General features: G+C 42.1%; 1 protein-coding gene across 1 annotated transcript in view; it reads right to left on the bottom strand.

Annotated features, from left to right (window-relative positions):
* The window catches only part of MBOAT2 (membrane bound O-acyltransferase domain containing 2), a 125856-nt gene that overhangs the window by 24892 nt on the left and 78535 nt on the right, over positions 1 to 22429 (bottom strand). Inside the window, exons 4-6 of the mRNA XM_041756859.1 lie at positions 15888 to 15983; positions 4788 to 4843; positions 3496 to 3550 (exon numbers count right to left, since the gene is read on the bottom strand). Coding sequence (XP_041612793.1) covers positions 3496 to 3550; positions 4788 to 4843; positions 15888 to 15983 — 207 coding nt within the window. The remainder of the gene's footprint in view (positions 1 to 3495; positions 3551 to 4787; positions 4844 to 15887; positions 15984 to 22429) is intronic.

The following is a 22429-nucleotide window of genomic DNA, read 5'->3' as shown; positions in this document are numbered from 1 at the left end:
ACAGATCCCTGCATATGTATCTTTATAAAAAACAATACAAAAGAAAACAGGGCTTCCTGTCCATCTGATACTAGCTATGTCACTAAAACTCCTTTTTTGGATTTTTTTCCAGAATTATTCTTCTACATTTAAAAGCATTTTGAGCCTTACATATTTTCTCTTGAAGGCTCAAAACTGAGGAGTGAAAATTGTTGCTGGCAGATTTTCTCTTGCATTTTTTTTTCTGTAATACTGAAACAGAATGCTCTGCCTCAAACACTGGGGTGAGCGCCCTACAATCAAATCCACAATAGAACTTCCTGTGCTCCCATGACAGATGTGCTCCATCTCAACACCGATTACTTCAAGGCCCAACCAATGCCAGGTTATCAAGGCGCAGCCCAGTCCTCCCAAGTCAAACTATGTATCACAATTGCAAGGACAGGAGATAACTCTGAACCATGAAATTTGCTGAGGTAATTTCTGGCTCAACTGTCCTATCAAATGAGAAGTCATTTTTGGTACTAAGTATATAATTATGATGTTCGCTGTTAAAATGGGAACAAAGCATGACTGCAATACTTCATTTATGACATTAAGTGAAAGAACCATCCTTTCGTTCCATGTTTATTTGGGATCAACTCCACATTGTTCTGGGTTCGAGCTTCTTAATCTCAGCGTTATGGACTTTTCTGGATAATACTTCTTCGTTGGAGGGGGCGCTGCAGGATGTCCAGGGGCACCCTGGCCTCCACCCACTAAATGTCAGTAGTACCACCCCCTCTCCTCTCCACTGTGACAACCAAAAATGTCTCCAGACACTGAGGGACACAGGCGTCCTCAGTAGGGAACTGCTATCCAGGGGACAAGGATATATTGATAAATGGGAAGTTCTATCCTCAGAGAGTTTACCTGAGGAAGGTAGAGGGAGGGACAAGCAAAAGAAATATCTAACAGCAGACAGTTAACACACGTTATGAAGAGAAATAAAGCCGGGCCAAGGGCCAGAGAGTGACGGCAGGGAAGGGGCTTTCTGACGAGAAGTCTGCGCAGTTACGAGCTACCAGCTCCTGCCGGGCCTCGTGCCAGGTGGTCCTAAGTGTGTCAGTCGACTCCCAGGTAGTTACCTGGGGAGCAGCGGAGGGGCCTCCCTCACGGGAGGGGAGTAACATAATCCCACACACATTACAAGCCCTCTGGCTGCTGAGTGGAGAGCAGTCTGGGGGGAAAGAAGACAGAAGACTGAGCCCTGCGGGCGAGGCCGTCCCAGCAGACCAAGTAGAGCTCGAGGGTCCGGCCGGGGGGCTCTTGGCGGGAGTGGCGAGAGGCCGGTCCGATCAGAGACAGTCAGATGTCACGGACAGGTGAGACACAGGCCTCCCAGGACAGGGAAGGAATCTGCAGTGAAGCGGATCTGCAGTAAGAACATGTGAGTTTGCCTAGGTTTTCGCCCTAAAAACACCAGTGACAAACGGTGCTGCCGTGAACTAGATGGGTGGTAGGCTGGGGAGAGGGAAGGGGAGACAGGAGTCACGAGGTCCCCCTTGAAACGTGCTCTGAGATGCCTGCTCAGATCCGCGCCGGGACGCTGCAACGGCACTTGGCTATGAGGCCGGAGCTCGGGAGACAGGTGTCGTGGGAGGACGGTTCCGACCTCAAATACGTGGACACTACTTAAGGTCACCGGGCTGCACGGGATCCCCAGAGGATGGTGACGTCCACGGGTGGAGCCCACGAACACTCAGTGGTGAACCTCAGGGGGAGGATTCTGGCAAGAAGACAGAAGGAAAGAGCCAGAGGCAGGAAGAGAACCCAGGTGAGGAAGGTACTTCCGGGACCGAGGGGTCCCCTGGGTGGGACGACGGGGTGGAGAGGCTGACGGTTACACCCACAGAGATTAAGGGTCACCCTGAAACACGCTGTCAGACCTGTGGTGAGGACAAACCCGACTGTGAGGGGGCTGAGGTGGGAATGGGGGACCAGGAAGGGGAGACTCTCACAGAGTCTGGCTCTAAAGGCTGCAGAGTAATGGGGAAGGAGCTGGAAGGGCAAGTGAGGTCAAGATGTTTCTCCTTCCAGGGAGTGGGAAAGACAGGGAGAAGCGATGAGTGACAACGCGAGGGATGGGAGAGCTGAAGGAGAAAATCCCCCAGTTCAAAGAGAAGCCGCTGGGGTCAGTGAGAAGCGAGAAGCTGGCCTTGGACTGGATTATGGACAGTTAATACTCAGTATGGGGCAGAAAGGGGAGTATTTTGTAGCAGATTTAATGGGAGCAGAAGGAAGTGGAGCTGCCTTTATTTTCTCCAGGAGTCAAACTTTGCTACCATCCTAAGTGAGTGAGGGGGAGGGAGTGCTGGCAGTCTGAGGAAGGAGAACACACCAGCTCACGGGTGGGAGGGCGAGGGGACAGATGCAGTGGAACTCCTAGCAACACTCCGGCCGTAATCCCAAATTTGTGGGAACATGCTCAGAACAAGTCCAATCAACAATGAATGTTTTTCTACTCTGCTTTCTTCCACTGTTTGGGTAGGCGGAGAGTTGAATTTAATAGGGTTTGGGGTTTTGCCAGGTGGGGGTGTGGGAGGGAAAGGCCGAAATGGGGGCTGAGTGTCTATTAGGGAGAGGTTACAGTGGTTGGGCAAAGGTCTCCTAAGATCAGAGAACCCAGATGAAAGGAATCTCTCATCACCTAAGTGTATTCCAGTATACATTTACTGGTTTGTAAACAATGGCTGTAGAGAGCATCAAAATAGAATAACCATAAAGTTGGATAAATTGTAAGAAGATTCCCAAGACACGTTACCAAAAGTGAACACTCAGGGTAAGGTCTCTCTACGCTTACAAACTGAACCTTATTCCTCTGACAGCCACGCATCTCTTAGTTCTAGATTTACAAAAAACAAGGGGCTTCCTGGGAATTTTTTCTTTAGGTAAAAATACATATTCGATTCTTAATTATATTAGGTTAGGGCAGACCCTCCTGAGAAATTAAGCTATTCCTCAGATTAGTCAACAGAATACTACAATAAATGAAGTAGAAACCCACCCAGAATGAATTCCTCAAATATCGAGGATATCTTATGGTTCAAAACATTGCATCTATGTGCTAATATTAACATATCTTAGCCCAGTACCTGCCATTAAGTTATTGGTCTATAAATGGAAGCAGTGATTATCACTCATTACTATATGGCAGACATGAAAACTATATGATCTTCTTGTCTTCAGGAAACTCAGAAAATCATAGGACAGACAGAAAATGTACTGATATCCTCATGGTACATAAGAGGCACATACTGTAGGATGATCTATCCAAAGTGCCACGGGAGCCCTAGGAGGGGTAGGTAGCCTAGCCTAGCAAGATTTGGTGGCAGGGACGTATGTGCAGAGAGGCAGGTTTGGTTTTCATGAAGTCAGTACCTCTAGTGGTACGAGTCTGCCTTAACCATGAGAGTAAAGTATATCCTAGGCAGAGACAGCATGGACCATGGCAGGACACGATAAGGGGGCACGTACCTTACAGCTAAACCTCTCTGTGATGAAGTCAGTTCCTCATCCTTTCGAAACATCCCTGAAAAATACAAACAGGTACTGTAATCAATTATGGTTTCCCCCAAGAAAAGAATGGTATTTTCTCCCATTCACACTTCTTCCCCTTTTCTCATTGGAAATTCAAGCTCTAATCCCAATTTTGGAATAACAGGTTCCTTTCTTTCTCACTGCCACATAGGTCCGATCACGTCAAAGGACCACCATGTAACCCAACATGCCTAGGTCTGTATAAGATAAATAACACACATCGGTGCACAAATCTGACTCTTCTCTAGAGGAAATTATTACTAAAAATTTCAAATTGCTAAATTGCTAACATATTTTAGAGTAAACACTATGACTTTCAAAAGAAGGTGTTAAAGTGTTTCTATTATTAGATATTTTTTAAGTGACTAATATCAGTATTATGGGCTAGAAGCTCAACACAAAGCAAGGAATGATTTCCTTACCTCTCTACGATGCTAAGGAATGAAAAAGGTACTCCTATACCATCTCCATCCATTTCTTTACCTTCTCTCCTCAGAGAGGAGGATATGGTTTCTTATTAGATCCTAAGCCCGTTAATTTAAAGACCAGAGGAGGACTGAACTAAGAAGTAACGATATACTTAAAAATTATTTGTAGGTCTTCCTTAACAGATGGTACAGGATGGGTGATCTATACAGTGATGCTAAAAACCCTGTGCAAGAAGCTCCCTAGACCACTACAAATGACTGGTCTGATGGGGATGCTCCTCCAGTCTGCGAAGAAACCAGAGCCTAACTCATGACTCATAGCCCACACCATTAGATTAGCATTTCCTATGGCAAGGTGTCCATTCACTGAAAATATAAAATAGGAATATACAAATATTTATGCCAAAAACATATATAACTGTGAGTATGTATTGTATGTATCATATAATCAGGGATAAGGGACACGGGGAAAAACATTCAAATATTAATAAAAATGTAACACGAGATGAAGCAGGGATTAATACAACTTGATTTAGATCAAATGTCTATTTCCTTTACATTTTAAATCGCCACTAATGTGGGTCATATGACAGGATCCCATTCTTTTACTCTGTTTTTGTCACTGAATCAAGTGTGAAACCAAGATGAAACACTGCAGAAAAATAAACACACGCAGAGTTAAATATTCCCTTTTCTAAACTCCCCTAATACAAGAGCTGAAAGTTAGGGTCATATCTCAGGCAAAAGTACATTTGAATAGGATTTCTTTCAGTGACGAAAATTTAATTTCTAGATTCTTACCATCATGAATCTCGTAAGCCAAACTAGTGATCTTCTGAGTAATTATCATCATTGGGCTGTGACAAAATAAAAAATAAGTATTTAAAAGCAGAAACATAAAGTAATACTTGTGGTGTATGAAAAAGAGTTTACTCTCCTTATACAACTGCAAAATCCTGACACTTTTTTTTAACATAAAAAAAGACCTCCAAGGGATTTCAAAGACATAATCCAGGGGCTGCAGTGTTTGGGGAAGGCATGGGAGCTAGATCTAGGCCTTCTCCCTTGCTTTGAAAAAAGCAGGAGAAAGGAGGGGAAGGGAAGGGATGGGAAGGAGGCAGAGAGAGAGAAACCACGAGAGACCCTGTGTGAGCAGCGCTGCTGCCCCGACTCTGCGCATTCGAACACCAGGCCACAGGGTTACCCGGGCATCAGGCATGGCCCTGGTTTCCTGATTTTGACTTTCCAACATACCATGCTGCCTTCTGCCTCAGCTGACTTACAGGTGGAAAGTGAGTTGGGAAAAGGGGAATAGGTAGAAAATTAAAGGAGGTTGGGTGAGAAATGCAGAACAAAACAGGAGGGATGGGCGAGGAAGAAACAGGACAATGTCTGTCCCGCTTGTCTGAGACAAGGGGCTAAGGGCCCGTGAGAGCTGCCCTAGGGACAACACCTAAAGCCCTTTATTTTTTTTTTTTAAGATTTTATTTATTTATTCATGAGAGATACACAGAGAGGGGCAGAGACACAGGCAGAGGGAGAAGCAGGCTCCCTGTGGGGAGCCTGATGCAGCATTTGATTCCAGGACCCTGGAATCATGCCCTGAGCCAAAGGCAGACGCTCAACCACTGAGCCACCCAAGTGCCCAATAAAGCCCCCTTCAATGAGGGCGCTAAATCATGTCATAATTAAGATGGTAATATCTTTTTGTATTTTATAATCTGTAATTGAATGGATAACTTGGAAAGGAAAAATAAATCAATCCACATAAGAAAGCCACCAGGATATACCTTTATCCTTTATCACGTTAGCTTAGACATTCCTATCACAGAACAATTAATCACAAGGTATTTAAATTTTGAGAATTTCCCTAAAACCAGGAAATGGTGTTTTGCCTACAGGTAGAGTGTGAGCTCTATCTTCTCGGGGTACGCATGGCCACCGCCACTGCACAGCCAAGGAGAGGCCCTCAGAACAGGCCAGCCACACAGCCAGCGAGCGGCAGGAGGAAGCTCAGACCCCACCACGGGGACCCAGTGCTCTTCCACCTGTCCCCACCACTCAGAGCTCGAGACTGCTCGGTGTGGACTCCACCTCTGGCCGAACGCGAGGATCCTTCAACTCCTAAAGAAAGAAGAACACCATCCAAGGCAATGCGACGCACAGACCTGGGCCCCAGAACTGCTCATTCTACTGACCTGACAGGCAAGATCACACACACACACACACACACACACACACACACACACGCACCCATCATATGACAACTGCTCTCAAAGTGCATAACGGAGGAGATTCCCCTTGGGTTCCCTTACAAGTCAGTTCTCAGTTCCTACCTTTCCACCACTCACTCTCGAGAAATGATCCCTCAGACAACCTATGCCCACCCCCCCCCAGGCTGCCAGGAACACCCAGCTGCCGTGTTAGCTTGCAGGATGTTTTCTAAGCCTCTGAGGTTTGTAAAAATAATGACTCCCACTTCCCTGGGGGCAAAGAATCACTTTTCTCATCCTGCCTCATTCTCTTCATCGTTTAGCTCACCCAAAAATTACAAAATACTCTTCGGTTCTAAATTCGAATTCCTATTTTCTCTCAAAACATAATAAAAACAACTGATCAAATAACGAAGTTCATCAACTCAGTGACACACACACGTATATGATGATCCCAAACCCGCAGCTGTGTGCTTTCTGAGTGCGCGCCCGTCTTGAGGCCCCGGCGTCGGGGCATCCGTGTCAGGTGTGGGGGCTCCTGTGGCTGCCAGGTGTGCAGGCTGCAGCCGGCTCATGGAAATGAGCTGGGCGGGGAGGACCGGGCGTGCGAGGCTGTGGTGCTGGATCCGAGAACCATGCTCCCCGCCAGGGATGGAGGGAAGGCAGGGAGCAGAGGTGAAGGCTCCAGAGTCTTTCCAAACGTTGCTCCGTCTACTTAGACCACTCTTTCTGCTTTGCCAAGAGAGCCCCTTCTTCAAGTCCCAGCTGAGAAGCTACTTTGTCCTAGGGGCCCACAGGACAGCGCCACCTCTAGTGGCCCCTCTGCCACAACGCCCACACCTGCCCTTCATTTAACCTTTGTTTGCCTCCTTCAAAATATTTTCAGGTTCATGGGTGCTTCATTAATCAAATTACAGCGGTTGTTGTTAAATCTGTCTTTCCTTTCTAGAAAGCCCATGAGGTAAGGAACCAACAGTCTTTTTCACCTCTGAATTCCCAGGGCCTGGCTCAAGATATGTGCTAAATAAATATTTTCAAAATGCCAAATAAACAGACTCTTCTAAGTGTCCAATCAAGATCCCCTACTCCTTCTACAGGTTAATCAGGCTCCCTCCCACCTGCCCGTTCTCATCTGTGCTTGAAAGCATTCATCATACTGTTTTTTAATTTTTTGTTTACTTTCCTGTCACCACAAAAGTCATGGGCCACTGAACACCAGAACTCTGCCTTAGTTATCTCTGCACCTTTGATACTTGGCATATACATGGCTCAAAGAACCAACTGGTTTGCAAAACATCTCAACATCTTTTTGTTTTCTTTACCAGTGGTCATTAGCCCTGAATATTCCCTTGGGTTTTAAATAGGTGGTAGTTCCACTGCCTCTGGTCCAACCTGTCATGGGGTGGGTTCAGGGAGTGGCAAATGTGAGAGTAAAACGCTAGAAGGCAGAATTACTACAGAGAGACCCTGAAGGAGTAAGTTACAGATGAAAGTAAGATAGTACTGAAGTAAGAGGTTCAGTAAGGCATGGACAGATTAATGGGAGCTCAGAAAAGTAAACCAGAGGGGAAAACGGAGAGATGAGTCCAACACAGGCGTGTGTGTGTGTGTGTGTGTGTGTGTGTGTGTGTGTGTGTGTGTGTGAGACCAGGAAACAAAACACAGTGATGGGGAAGGAGAACCACCCTCACCTCACTACAGCTGAACCAGGATGCAGAGAAAACATGTCTAAATGCAAACACATTACTGGCACTGCATCTTCTTTTAAATGCAAACAACTCCAATGTTCTCAAACAGATTACCAGCAGTGCATCTTCTTAGCAGCGCACTTTGTTCATAAATACTTGTTTCGGTGACTCATACAGTATTTCACTTGTAGCTTTTAACTATATTTTAATTACCTGCTGACTTTGCATCTAGCGGAGCCTCCAATAGCTAATCACTTCCTGGGTCCTGAAAGTCTGAGATCAAGTGATCTTGATCTTGATGCAAATCAGAAAGACTCTGGCTTTTCCCCCAGGGTGGAATCTGAGGGATGGAGGAGGGAGAGGGGGTGGGTGGCCTCCAGCGAGTGAGCTCAGGGCTGTGGACAGAGCCACCATACCTTCTACATGAAGACATCTCTGTATTCAAGTGTAAGGACGCATATTTACTCCTGCTGGCACTCTGCGAGGAATGTGGGAAAATATGGAATCTGTTCAAAATAAACACCGCAACTGATGAAAGAGTTGCAGGTAATATTTTTTAAAAAGCCTTACCTGATGTAAAGAACTAAAAGGTTTATACTTCCTGAAACTTAAAAAAACAGATACAGGAGTTAAAAATCTTTTATATGCATTTTTTTTTTTTTTTTGGTCTCTACAAATAATGAGAATGGGATTTAGTTCTATCACACAGAATTCAGTGGTAGTTAAACATTATTAGAAAATGAATGCTAAAAAGAATAGTCACTTTCTTAACTGTCCATCTCTAGGAGACGCTATCTCTAAAGACATCTGCATACGAATGAGATAAAGCAACACACCTGCCAGGTCAAAGGTCAGTTTGCCACCAGGGTACAAGTCACCTGACAACAGAGAGCCCCACACACAGAATGCCAAAGACCACAAAGGGAGATGTGATGGAAAAGGGCATGGATTTCCATGCCACGTCCGTCCGTTCATTCACCTTACTCTCTCATTCAGAAACAGGTGTTCAACAAGCAAAATAAACCAGATGCTAGAGACACAACCATGCACAAGATGAAGTTCTCACTGCCATGGCCCTCACAATGTACCGGACGGAGAGAGATAATAAAGGAATAAACAGGCAAATACATCATATGCCAGATGCTGCCCAGGGCTGAGCCCAAGAACAAAGCAGGGCAGGGGAAGAGGGAGTGCCAGCACATGGTGATATATAACCGGCCTCGCCTGAAGGTGACATTTCAAACGAGAACAAGGTAGAGAGCAGCCTGTGGAGGTAAGAAGGTTCAGGAAGGGAGAGAAGCAGTTCAACAGCCCTCAGGCAGAACTGTGACTGGTATGTGGGGAGACAGGAGGACGCTGACAGGCCTGGAGCAGGTGCAGAGGGCGGACAGGGCAGATGCCTGAGGCAGGCGGGGCAGCGGTCAGACCCAGGCGGGTTCTGCAGGGGCGAGTGAGGCCTGGGTCTCGAGTGACACATGGACTGGACGGCTCTTGGCACGTAGTAACCTGGTTTTAAATGGACGTTTTCTGGCTCTGGGCTGAAAAAGACTAAGAAGCCACAGTGGGATAAGTGGGCAGGAGAGGATGGAGGCTCAGACCAGGGTGACAGCACATGGGGTCTGACGTGGTGCCCAGCTGGCATCTGAAGGTAGAGATTCAGGATCTGCTGGCGACCTGACAAGGGGTTTGATGCAGGGCTTGAGATCCAACGCCGCCAAGGTTTTTGACCAGAGCAACCACCTAGAAGGACAGAGGTGCCTCCTGGAGCTCTGGGTGGAGGTGTGGGTGGTGAACTGGCAGCTGATCACCTGAGTCTGAAAACTGCCTACATCCTGCCCCCACCGGCGATCGCTTATGGGAGACTGGGGAGCTAGTTAAGTCCCCCCCAAAAAATTATTATCTAAAATATCAAAGTAGGGCAGAGGGATGGGGTGACTGGGGGATGGGGTGACTGGGTGACAGGCACTCAGGGGGGCATCTGACAGGATGAGCACTGGGTATTATGCTATATGTTGGCAAACTGAACTCCAATAAAAAATTTTTTTAAAAAATAAAATATCAAAATAATGATGCCATTGTGTAGATTAAATAAAGTAGCAACATGAAAAATACCTGGAACGGTATCTGAGACACAGCAAATGTCTAACAAAACCTTCCTTTAATAAATACTGGAACTGCTACCAGGCATCAGGCACTGAAGGGACACGATAATTAGCTGTAAAGTGTGGTCTCCAGAGAGGCTTTCTCACTAAAACGGGAGATAAACAGGTATGTGAATAACTATATAAAAGTGTTATGAGCCAGATGAGCCATCTGAAGGAATGTGTGCAGAGATGAGAAAGAGCTTTAAAACGAGGGCAAAACCTGGGGTCCAAGTCACATTATATCCCCTGGGCCTGTGGGCCAAGGGGCGCTGGGTGTGTGCGGACAGCTGGCCTGCAAGGGCGCCCCAAGCAGGGAGAACAATCCAGAGACAGTGAGGAGGACAGCAGGGACGGGGCTGAGGGGCTGAGGGGCAGGCCGGGCACACCCCGTGGGGGCTCAGAGCCTCAGGAACCCGCAGACTTCCAATACATAGTTACAGCACGCTGCCTTGCAAGCGGACAGAACAGTGGAGAAGGATCCAGAAGGGCAGAGGCCGGACAAATCAAGCCGTCTAGTGCCCTGCTCGCTCTTGGTAACTCGACCTAGGTTAGTAGCAGCTGGACAGAAGGATTCCTCCCACCAAATATAGGTCAAGGTGTGGGAGACACTCCCCCAGGATGAAACAGGATCAACGGAACATTAAGGTTGAGCAATTGAATAATTTACATCTACCCCAATTACAACACAGTCAGTGGGCGCCGTGTGACAGGAGGGTGATGAGAGCGGGGATCTTCTAGAACTCAGCACGGAGCACAGAGAGACATCTACAACTGACTCTCAGCTTGAACAAGGCTTTCCCAATGGAGCCTAGCTAGTTCACTGCGTTGAGTGTCCCACTCTTGATTTTGGCTCAGGTCATGCATGACCTCAGGGTCATGAGATTAAGTCCTGCATCCAGTTCCCTGCTGTGTGTGGAACCTGCTTAAGATTCTTTCTCTCCCTCTGCCTCTGTACTCCCCTCCCTGTCTGAAAAAATAAAAAATAAATAAATAAAGAGGTGCATCTAACAATCACACCTATAGCTTTTAGACCGAATGGTCTGTCCCTTATGCTGGACAGGACTGTCACCTACAAAAGTACTTCGCACCTAACAAAATGTATAGCATGTGTTCCATAAATCCTAGCTGAATGAACACACAGGAGTAAGCAGTAACAAAATGTTTGCTGAGCATCTGATACTACGTGGTTAGCTCTAAAACACATCCTTAATCCGAATGGAAAATTATGTCATGTACATCTCGTTTGGTGGATGCATTAAGCTATCCCTTTAGCACCATAAAAATCGACATCAGAACTCATCACCTTCCTGCCAAAAAAAAATCTGTTCTCACTTCCATCTACAAGTTACTTATCTACAAAGAAGGCAAGGATTTACCTTTCATTCTTCCGTCTCAATACCATTTACTGAATAATCAAGAAGAGCTTTCCCCACTGGATGTATAATCCCACCACTTCTATTCTGTACCTTTATTTCTCAGATCCCATGGGGCTGTTTCTCTGCCCTGGCTTTACGATTCCTGTTAGTCCCGTAATATTTAAGTGACTGCTACTTGACAAACAGTAGTGTTTTGTACTGAAATTGCTACTTGCACGCGCTCAAACTTCTAGAGAAACTTTTCAGTTTATCTAATGTCCCTCAACACCCCACCTAGAACTGCATGACACCTACAGATTAACCTGAAAGGAATTATTATCTTTATAATACTGAATCTTACCATCTGAATAACAAGATGTTTCTCCAGTTAGTGTCCTTTCATATCCTACAGTAAAGTTTTATCGTCTTCTACAGAGGTCCTGTGCATTTCTTTTTACATGTATTCCTAGACATATCAGAGTTTTAACTGCTTGTGAAACTAGGATCCTTTAACTACTATATTTGCTAACTGGTTATTGCTGATATAAAAGGCAGCTAATTAATTATTTTATACTTTTCCTGTACCTACTTTCTGAGGCTAGCATAAAAGTCAAGACGTCAGTAGCTTCTCAACCTTTCTGTGAAAAGAAACTTCTACTAAGATATGAGTCCCTTAGGGGCACCTGGGGGACTCAGTCTGTTATGCGCCTGCCTTTAGCTCAGGTCATGATCTCAGGGTCCTAGGATCGAGTCCTGCATTGGGGGGGTCCCTGCTCAGTGGGGAGTCTGCTTTTCCCTCTGCCCCTCCTCATCACTTGCACCCTCTCTCAAATAAATAATTTTTTAAAAAGCAAGTCCCTTTTATCTGATTGACATTTTAAATACATCTTGAACTCATGCCTAACTACACATGCACACACACACACATAATTAGTTTCCCATATATCATGCAAGTAAGATTGCCCTGTACAAAAGAGCCCCCATGTGATTCTTCAGCAAGAACCTGGCTTTGCTTTCTGTGCTGCCAGTTTCAGGGCCGCAGGAGCGCTAAGGATAAAGGATGGTTCACTGTATTCAATTCTACCATCTGCAGACATCATGCATTTTGGATATTTAGCCTAATTAGGATCAAGTTAGCATCTTTTATGCTCACGTGTTAAATACATTCAGGACTTCTAAACGCCTAAATATTTCATTAGGGGAAGAGTCTGCCTCTAGATGGCTTCTTTTCTGTCCTGTGTCCAATTAAAAAAAAAAAATCCTTCAACTTAGTTCGGTCAGATGGCCTCCTTCAGCTAATTTGTCTTTGCCTAATCTTTATCAGTTTACTGGTTATGGTCAAATGCTTCCTCCTAATGGATAAAAATTATACATTAAACTGGGAGTTTTATATCAGGTTGTCCATCTTTAACATGCTATGTTGTTTTTCTTCCACATAAACATTTTAAATTATACTTAAATATTTAAATGACATTTTAAGTCTCAGCAAAATACTTAAAGCCATGTCATATAAAGTTATTTTTAAACATGCATGTTGCTCTTACTGCAAAACTACCCCCTAATTTGTGGACCACGTACAGAGTCCTTTCCAATAGGAAATAAGCAGCAGTGGTGAGGAGGCATGCACTCTCCGTTTGCTCATCAACAGGGCCTCCGTTCACTGTTCACTAAGAGGATTCCTGAGATGCTGAAGGAGGTGAAGCCCTAAGAAAGAAGCTTCCCTAAATGACTGTGTGAAGCAAAGGCTCCCTCCTCAGTGGACTGAGAAATAAGTATGTATTATGCTGAGCCACTGAAGTTGTGCTGTTGTTCTAATAGCAGTTAGCCTCTCCCCAGCTAGAGACTAGTAGTAAACAAGAGTTTAGAATATCAGGTACCAGAAATAAGAAAGTTAACTACTAAGATCAAACCAAAGGGGGGAGGGGGGTTGGAGGACCCAGGAAACACCGTGTTATGCAAATCTGTACTCATGCCAACCACATTCATGAGCTCAATTTAGCTATGTTAATTACTTTTGAAATCTGACAATTTAAAAATATAAGCAGCACAGTATTTGTTAAATGATATATTATATGGAATCCCAAAATATAAGCTAGAGACACAGAGCAGTTGTGGTGGGAGGGTAGAGCCTCACCTGGTTAGCCCCTACCTGGTACTTGGCTAGTGTATCTGAGAACTCAAAAAGGCAATTTGCAAATTCATGGTTTACAGTGTTAACTTCCAGCTGCTAATGTTAACATTTCTGTTATCAACATGCATAGACTGAATTAGTCAACAGTATTCTTTTTGTTTCAATTTCATACTAAATGCTTAATTCATTTCTAAATTCATTATAATGCAAGCACTAAAGCTATGAATTTATCTCTTAGATAGCACAGCTTCACCCGCATGGCTCAGGTTTTTCTGCACTGTGATTGTTATTTCCCCTCATTGTTCTTGGTGTATTTTCTACCTTCTTCTTTACTAAGTAGTAGTATTATTGATTCAGTGTCTATTTAACACCACTATGTGCTAAGCACTAAGGATACCCCCCCAGTGAACAAGACCAGTAGGGTAACTGCACCCAGGAAGATTAAACTAAGTGGCCTTAACTCTTGTAAACATTCACAACTTGTTCCTACTTTCATTATACCCTAATGACAACCTGTGACCTGGCTTACATCTTCAAATTCCAAAGATTTTTAATGGCCCAATATATTCACTGATTCTGTCCATTAGCTCTTTTTCTGCAAGAATATCTATTATTTATAAGCCAGATTGCCAGCATCTAGTCTCCTTTTCTGAATTCCAGGTACATTTCTCTATTCTACCCAATATATCACTAATTTAAGGAGTTTTTTTTAGTATATTTATCAGTTCATTTCGGCTGGGTTGTGTTTGTTCTTTTGTATGCAGCCTCCTTTCATTTAAGTCTATTTTTTAAATAAGTTTTTAAGGGCTCCTGGGTGGCACAGTCAGTGAAGCATCTGCTTCTGGCTCAGGTCATGATCCCGGGGTCCTGAGATCAAGTCCCACATGGGGTTCTCTGCTCAATGCAGAGTCTGATTCTCCCTCTCCCTTGCCTGCTGCTTGCCCTGCTTGCACTCTCTCTCTCTCAAATAAATAAATACAATATTTAATAATAATAAATCAGTTTTTAAAAGTAAAATCTACTTGGATCCCATTAAGAAGAAAAGAAATTTCATCTTCTAAAATTCTCTTGTTCCATAGCAATAATTTTTCTCTAAGCTTATACAACTTTGGTCCATTTCTAATGCTGAGTAACTTTTTTTTTCCATACATGCCATGATATACTTTATTTTTTCCACTTTGTTCATCCTTAGCCAAGGTCCCTTTATAAAGATGGTGAGCACGTTAGCTCTTAGGGACTTGAACAAAAAAGTAGCAAATGTAGTCATTTATCTTGGAGCAGACATTTAATCAGTTTTGTTACAGGACACAGAGTACCATGGAGGGACTGACTACCTTCCCTTTGAAAGAACTTTAAAAAGGCAGAAGTTATTTCCATGACTCAGTTGAATACTAGACATAAGAATGTAGAACATTCCATAAAAGTGAAATGCACACAAGTAAAATACATGCTCAAGTGTCTTCTCTAGGATATTCAGAAGACAAAGCTACGCCAAGGACCTCTGGTCCAAAAAAAAGTCTCAGGGGGTGTTAAGAAGCAAGAAGAAGGGGCGCCAGGGTGGCTCAGCAGTTGAGCATCTGCCTTCGGCCCAGGGCATGATCCTGGAGACCCAGGATTGAGTCCCACATCAGGGTCCCTGCATGGAGCCTGCTTCTCCCTCTGCCTGTGTCTCTGCCTCTCTCTCTCTCTGTCTCTGTCTCTCATGAATAAATAAATAAAATCTTAAAAAAAAAAAAGTAGCAAGAAGAAGTGATCAGATCTTATACAGAAGCTGGTAAATGTACAAAAGACTCTCAGGAGAAGAAAGAAACAGAGTCAAAGACACAAACTCCAGGGAGCTGGCTTTCAATAGTTAAAACTGATGGCAGAAATTCCCATATGTTAGAAAATGCTTCCAGTATCAGAATCCCATACAACAAATTTAATTGCTACATATTGGAAACTGTATATAAGTCAACTTAAAAAGACAGGTTATTTTTGTGACTTACACAGAACCATAAAAGACCACTTCATAAGAAAATGTCTAAATTTGGGGCACCTGGGTTGGCTCCATCAGTTAAGCACCCAATTCTTGATTTCGGCTTAAGTCATGATTTCAGGGTTCTGCTGTAGATTTTCTCTCTCTCTCTTTCTCTCTCTATCCCTCTGCCCCTCCCCCAACTTAACGCTCACCTGCGTGGTGCATGTGCACATGCTCTCTCTTAAATAATTTTTTTTAAAAAGAAAATATCTAAATTCATAAAGGAATTTCCAACCAAAATGTTTGTCAATCACTTTTCATTTGAACTACTTAATGCAACTGTATGTTGTCTTCTCACCAACATGTTAGAATAGATAAAACAGGCTACTGAGTCAAAGTGTTCATCTTACCCTGAAAAATCAGCAGAATATTGTCCATAATCAAAGATATAGACTCTAGTAATTTGGCACACTGTGAGGTATCCCAAAGCAAACACAAAACAGTATCTGGAAAACAAAAACAAACTAGATTAGTGAAAATAAAAGATTCATTTTGTTAAATAACACATTTCAAAGCAATTTATTAACCATATGATTCAAAATTTAAATGGTTCAAAACTTAAATATTTCTAGATCTATTCCACAAATAGCTTTCTTTAATAAACTGTAACAACTTTTAACTAGTATCTACTTAAGTCTACTTTTGTAAATTTTGTACCATCTTCAATGATAAATGCATCTAATTACTGCTTTTATTAATTTTTTCCTTCTGAAAGACCTCCAGGAATCAAACTATATATTTGAAAGTCATGTTCACAAGTATAAAACTGTGAGTATTGGTATTTCTTCTATTTATTTCTCTTCCTTTTTAGAAAACACAATTTAGCCCAAAGATTTTTGGCTAAATTATACATTAAACAAATTCTTAATAGGATTTTAAAAACTTGCTCTCAACAGTCTAAAATCATACATCCTTAGTGTGGATCAGATGGCATTTACTCACATTTTATAGGTATGAACATTTAGTGAACATTTATTTCCACATTCTCAAGGTGCTTGGGACAGAGCTACAATAATTAAACACATAGTATGGAAAAGAATTTATGTATCAATATGAAAATAACAGAAATTCTGAGAATAACAGAAATGTATCAATATGAAAATAACAGAATAAAAGGCTGCGATACAAATGAGCAGGGAGGGATTATTATCTACATAGTCAATATAATTCTAGAGAAACTAAAGAATTACTGTACAACAGAATAACCAGAACACATAGGAAATGTGGATAAATATTCAAATGTTCTCAAATTGGGGAAGGACTTCCTAAACACTGTTAAAATTTTAAGTTTCCTGGTATAGGCAATTCAGGCAGTTTTATGAAAGAAATCTTTTAAACTTGGGGCACCTAGGTGGCTCAGCCGGTTGAGCATCAGACTCCTGATTTCAGCTCAGGTCATGATCTCAGGGTCCTGGGATCGAGCCCTGCATCAGGTTCCCACTCAGTGGGGGGAGTATGCTTAAAGATTCTCTCTCTCCCTCTCCCTGCCCTTCCCGACTTACATGCCAACATTCTCTCTCTCTCAAATAAATTAATTAAAAATTAAAAAAGAAATCTTTTAAACTTTAAACAAATAGGTAATTTTCATCTACTTGAATTAGTCCTGGGAGGGGGCAGAGGGAGATAGCTTCCTAATTCAAATGTTTTACAAAACATATATACTCTTGATAACCATATTTGACAAAATAGCACACATACATACTCACACACACAGGAGTGACAAATCAAAATAATTTCTAAAAATCATGTGGCTGATGGTGTTTCCTAAAGATGATCATAACATCTCCCATTTCATATGCTCTTCGACAACCTGACCTGCTCCCCCCTCCCACCCCCGTTATGAATAAGAGTCTATTTTTCTATCCACTTAGAGTCTGGGTTGGCCTTTCAGCTCCTCTGACCAGCAGATTATGGCAGAAATAACACTTTGCTAGTTCCAGGCATGGCCCATAATTAGCCTGGTGATTTCTACTTCTTGCTTTGTGGAAGTTGTGACTCTCCTGAGACCCTGAAAAGAAGTGTGACTATCCTGAAACCACCACATGCAGAGGCTCAGGAGGATGAGACACCGTCTAGGAGAGACAGACACCAGATAGTAAGATACGTGGGTGAAGCAGCTGATGCCATATCAAAAAGAGATCATCTATCCAGTCGAACCTTTCCTGAATTTCTGTCCCACAAAATCATTAGTAAAATAACATACCTATTTGTTTTAGGCCACCATAGTTTAGTGGAGTGATAGGATCAGAACCGAAATTGGTAAGTGAAAATGAGGCACTACCATGATAAAAAATCTGAACACATAGCCCTGGCTTTAGGACTGAGTGCAGGTGGGACATGTAAAGGCCTTAAGAAGATTGCTAGTGAGGATCTGAAGGGCAGTAAGGAAACTGTCACTGGAAGCTACGGAACTTGGGTAACATGGTACTCACTGGTTCCTTTCAGATGCATACGACAAGGTATGGATATAGAGAAATGAGCTAAAAAGGAGAACTATTCAGGTTTTTAGCAAAATTTAGAAAAAAAAGAGAAAGGGCTCAGGACAGTCTTTCCAGTCACAAAACACTCTTACAATAATCACAGTAAAGATGAAGTCAAGAGGACTCTTTAATGATACCTCAGGAAGATGTAAGGGCACATCTTCAGAGAACCTCTCAGGAAAAAAACAACAGCTTCCAAGAATCTTAAGGTTATGTCTCTTAGACTCTCTGCTAGACGAGAACGTTTTCAAGAACCTGAAGGATGCTATCCCACAGCACTTTCCCACAGCACTTTCAGGCCACAGTAAAAGGAGATTAGGAGAGGTCTATGGGAGTGGCTTCTGTCTGTCTAATGCAGGAGATTTATAGAGACATAGGACGCCCACACCTGTTTTTAAGAGTTGTACAAGACTGGAGGGGAAGGGAGAAAGTTCAGATGAAGAGATCTTTCTGTCCCCAATTATCCACTGGTATGTACAGGACTAAGAAAGCTGTTCAACTGCAAAATCTGGCTATTTCTTATATCAAAGGAAGGACAGCTCAGGGTGTGGACAAAGAGCCACAGAGACCAACTCACAGGGATGAGATGGGGCCACTACTCAAGGAACAGGTAACGGGTGTCCCGATGGACTTCATAATTGCTATGTACCAGAGACTGTTAAGCAATTTGCATTCCTCTCCCTTTTTAACGAAGGATCTACCATAATTATCCTACCACTATTCACCATTGTATATTCATTACTGGGTGGAGGGGTACAAAACTTGCCCCATTTAGTGCACTGGTCCTCACATGGAGAAGAGCTATATTTGAAGAACGACACTGAAGCCTCATCCATAGTAGACCTGATTTAGATGACCAGAGGGAGGTGTCAAACTTGATGCCATAAGGAGGTGAGGAGGTGACACTTTGGGGTCTTGAGAGGAAGTGAGAACATGCAAGATGGATGTAAATTTTAGGGGCCAAAGGACTGTCTCCAAAGATTGCTGCCCCAAGCAATAACCCGTGCATGTGTAGCTCTGAACAGCAAGAGACGGAATATAATCCTCTTCCCCTTGAATCTGAGCTGGACTTAATAATTTAGTTTACTAACAGAATACAATGAAAATGACTTCTTGAAATGTCAAGGCCCAGTCATGAGAAGTCTTGCAGCTTCCTCCATTTCATTCTTGAAATGCTTGTCCTTAGCATACTGTGAGCCCAGCTATCACATGTGCATCGAGAGGTAACATTCCCGGTCAACAATCCCAGGTGATCTCCCAACCAACAGTCAACACTGACTGCCAGAAGGGAACCATCTTGGATGCCAAGAGGTCAGGCTTTCAAATGATCACAGTTCCAGCCAACATGTAATAGCACCCACCTAAGTCCTCGAGCAAAGATTCTCTAGCTAAGTCTGGCCAACATACAAAACCAAGAAAAACAGTAATAAACTGTTGTTAAGCCACTGACTTTGGGTCGTTTGTCATGCTGCAGAAGATAACTGAAGTAATTCCTTAGTAAAAGTTTAGCATGCTACAACTTATAGTAATTTAAAATAAAATACCTCAATCAGGTAGGGCTTATTTGAGAAATGCAGGCATGATTCACTATAAAAGGACTAGTAATATCTATCATCACAGTGATGAGTCAAAGGGAAAAAGTTATAATTAATACAGAGAATGCCATTTAATAAAATTTAATATTACCATGTAAGAATTAGAACTCTCAGCAAACTAAGAGAAAAGGATCCTTTCTTAATGAATATATATTAAAAAAAATCTGTCAAAATACTCAATATTTTGTCAGCCCTGAGACACTACTAATTTGTGAGGGAAAGCATACGACAGTTTCTGAAGTGGGAAAGAAGCAGTGTATGTGTTAGTATAGATGAACTTTATTTTAGACTTATTTTGAAAATTCAAATAACATAAAATCCACTCTTCTCAATTTAATCCCTAAATTTAATATTGGAACCCCTATCAAAATCCTAACAATACTTTTTGGTGTAACTTGACCAGCTGACTTTCAAGGTCTTCTGGAAAACTAAACAAACATTTGATGAGGAGGACTTGCCCAACCCCAGCAGATAAAAGAACACATCAGAGTGATTTATAATGTAGTATTGTTTCATAAACAGATCAAAAGATTAACCAAACAGAGAGAAGAAAGTTAAAAAAAAAAAGACTCATCCAACTGGAAGTTTTTGTTTATTTTAAAGCTGGCATATGAAATTAGTGGGAGAAGGATGAATGAGGTAAATGAGATCAAAAACTTAGCTCTCGTTTCAGAAATAAAAATAGTTTCCTGGTTTGCACTACACATACACATACAAAAATCCAGATTATGAACAGATCTTAATGTTAAAAATAGGACAATAAAAAGTACCAAAATAAAATACAAAGGAATATCCTCAAAATCTTGGCATGGAAAAATCTTCCTAAGCATGACAAAAATAAAAAATGCCATGAAGATGATGTCTGACAAATATTTACTATATAAACACTGGTAATTTCTATAGGAGAGATAACAGAACATTAAATAAGCAACAGAAATTGTTTACTATGTATAGTAGGTTACTATCTTTAATTTAAAAATCCCACAAATCAACAAAAAAAGGATTAAGAAATCAAATGAAAATGGGTGAGAATGTGAATGAGTAAATAATAGAGTTAAAAAAATTATAAAGTCAGTCCATTTAGAAAAATAAATGGCTCAGCTGGAGAAGAGGAGGACTCTTGACCTCCTCATGGTCAAGAGGGGGTCATGGGTTTGAGGCCCACCTTGGGTGTAGAGATTACTAAAAAAACATAAACTTAAGAAAATGAAATGAGATTCAAGACAAGGAACAATCAGGAAATCTTAATAATTATAATCCAGAAGAGCACATTAGAGGCTCCTGGGTGGCTTCATCGGTTAAGCATCTGACTCATGGTTTCAGCTCAGGTCATGATCTCAGGGTCATGAGACTGAACCCTGTGTTGGGCTCCATGCTGGAGATGGAATCTGCTTGGGATTTTCTCTCTCCCTCTGCCTCACCAAGTGCTATACATACATATATACATACATAAATACATAAATACATAAATAAATAAAATGATAATATTTGTCCAGTATCAAAAGTTTAAAAATAGGCAATATCCAATTTGGGTAGGGAAAACAGGCATTCTCAAATGCAGTTGGTGGGGATGAAATTTTAACCAGCCCTTATTTTGGTGAGTGATTTTTGCAGTATACATCAGGATTTGTACAGACTGCCAATTTCGCTTTCTGGACTCTCCTAAAAAAACAAAAATACTTACATATATTTACAAGGATCTATACATACTCACTAAAGCACTGTATTTTAATGATAAACAGAAAACCAACTAAATGTCTCCAATATGATATTAAGTAAAATAAATGGAAATAATAAATAGAAAGCCCCACTATAGAATTCAGTAATAGTGAATAAGGAGATATCTATAAGTACATACAAAATCAATTAAGCAGAAAAAGTGAACTAAAGAATCATCCCACCTTAGGTACTAAAAACCCTTACACAGATGTATCTATCTATCTACACACATTTGTGTTTATATAAACATATACTGATACATTATGGAAAAAGTTCTAGATAAACTGTAGTAGACACTCTAGGCTGACTCATTCCATGTGTATTTCTGTCTCCATTGTCCCCTGCTTTCCTCTATCACAGAGGCGAAAAGTCTAATAAATACTCAATGCCCAGGTGCTCTTGCAACTAGAGGTGGCATGACACACGGATCTTGCCTGGGAAATGGATGCGGAAGTCTGCGGAGGTTCCCGGAAAAGATTTAGATCTGTGCTGTCCAATATGGTCTCCGCTGGCAAGAGTGTTCTAGGTCTGGGTCATACCAGCTCATGAAAGCTGTTGGTTTAAGAATTTTTGTAAACTGGTTGTTAAACATAGCCATTATTAAAAATTAAATGTGAACATAAAGCTAAATAAATAGTATTACAAAGGCATTAAATATTCAAAACTCACCACTTCTCAGTTCCTTCTTATCATCTGTTTTCTGTGTTCTTGATGCTATTCACATATCCTGCATCTGCACGATGGAAATACCCTATAATGGCGAGCTCCTGAGCATTTCTTCCCAACCCCCACTCAGGGACTTCAAGTCAATCACTCCAAAGCTACTGTGGTAGAAGCATTTACACTATAAAAACCAGAAATCACTATAAGCCTCCCTGATCATTTAAACTAAGATCAACACACTATAGGCTGTAGACCAAACTTCACTCCCTGCCTGGTTTTGTAAGTATCATTTTATTTGGCCACATCCAAGCTCATTTGTTTATGTGTGTCTGTGGCTGCTTTTGCCTTACAACAGCAGAGCTGAATGGTTGCAACAGCAACTGTAATGATCCTCAAGGCCTAAAATATTTATGGGGCAGTTTACTGACCTGAATG

Source organism: Vulpes lagopus, chromosome 5 (genome assembly GCF_018345385.1).
Source record: "Vulpes lagopus strain Blue_001 chromosome 5, ASM1834538v1, whole genome shotgun sequence".
Taxonomy (NCBI): Eukaryota; Metazoa; Chordata; class Mammalia; order Carnivora; family Canidae; genus Vulpes; species Vulpes lagopus.
Note: the sequence above shows the minus strand (reverse complement) of the source record. Positions and strands in the feature narration are given on the sequence as shown.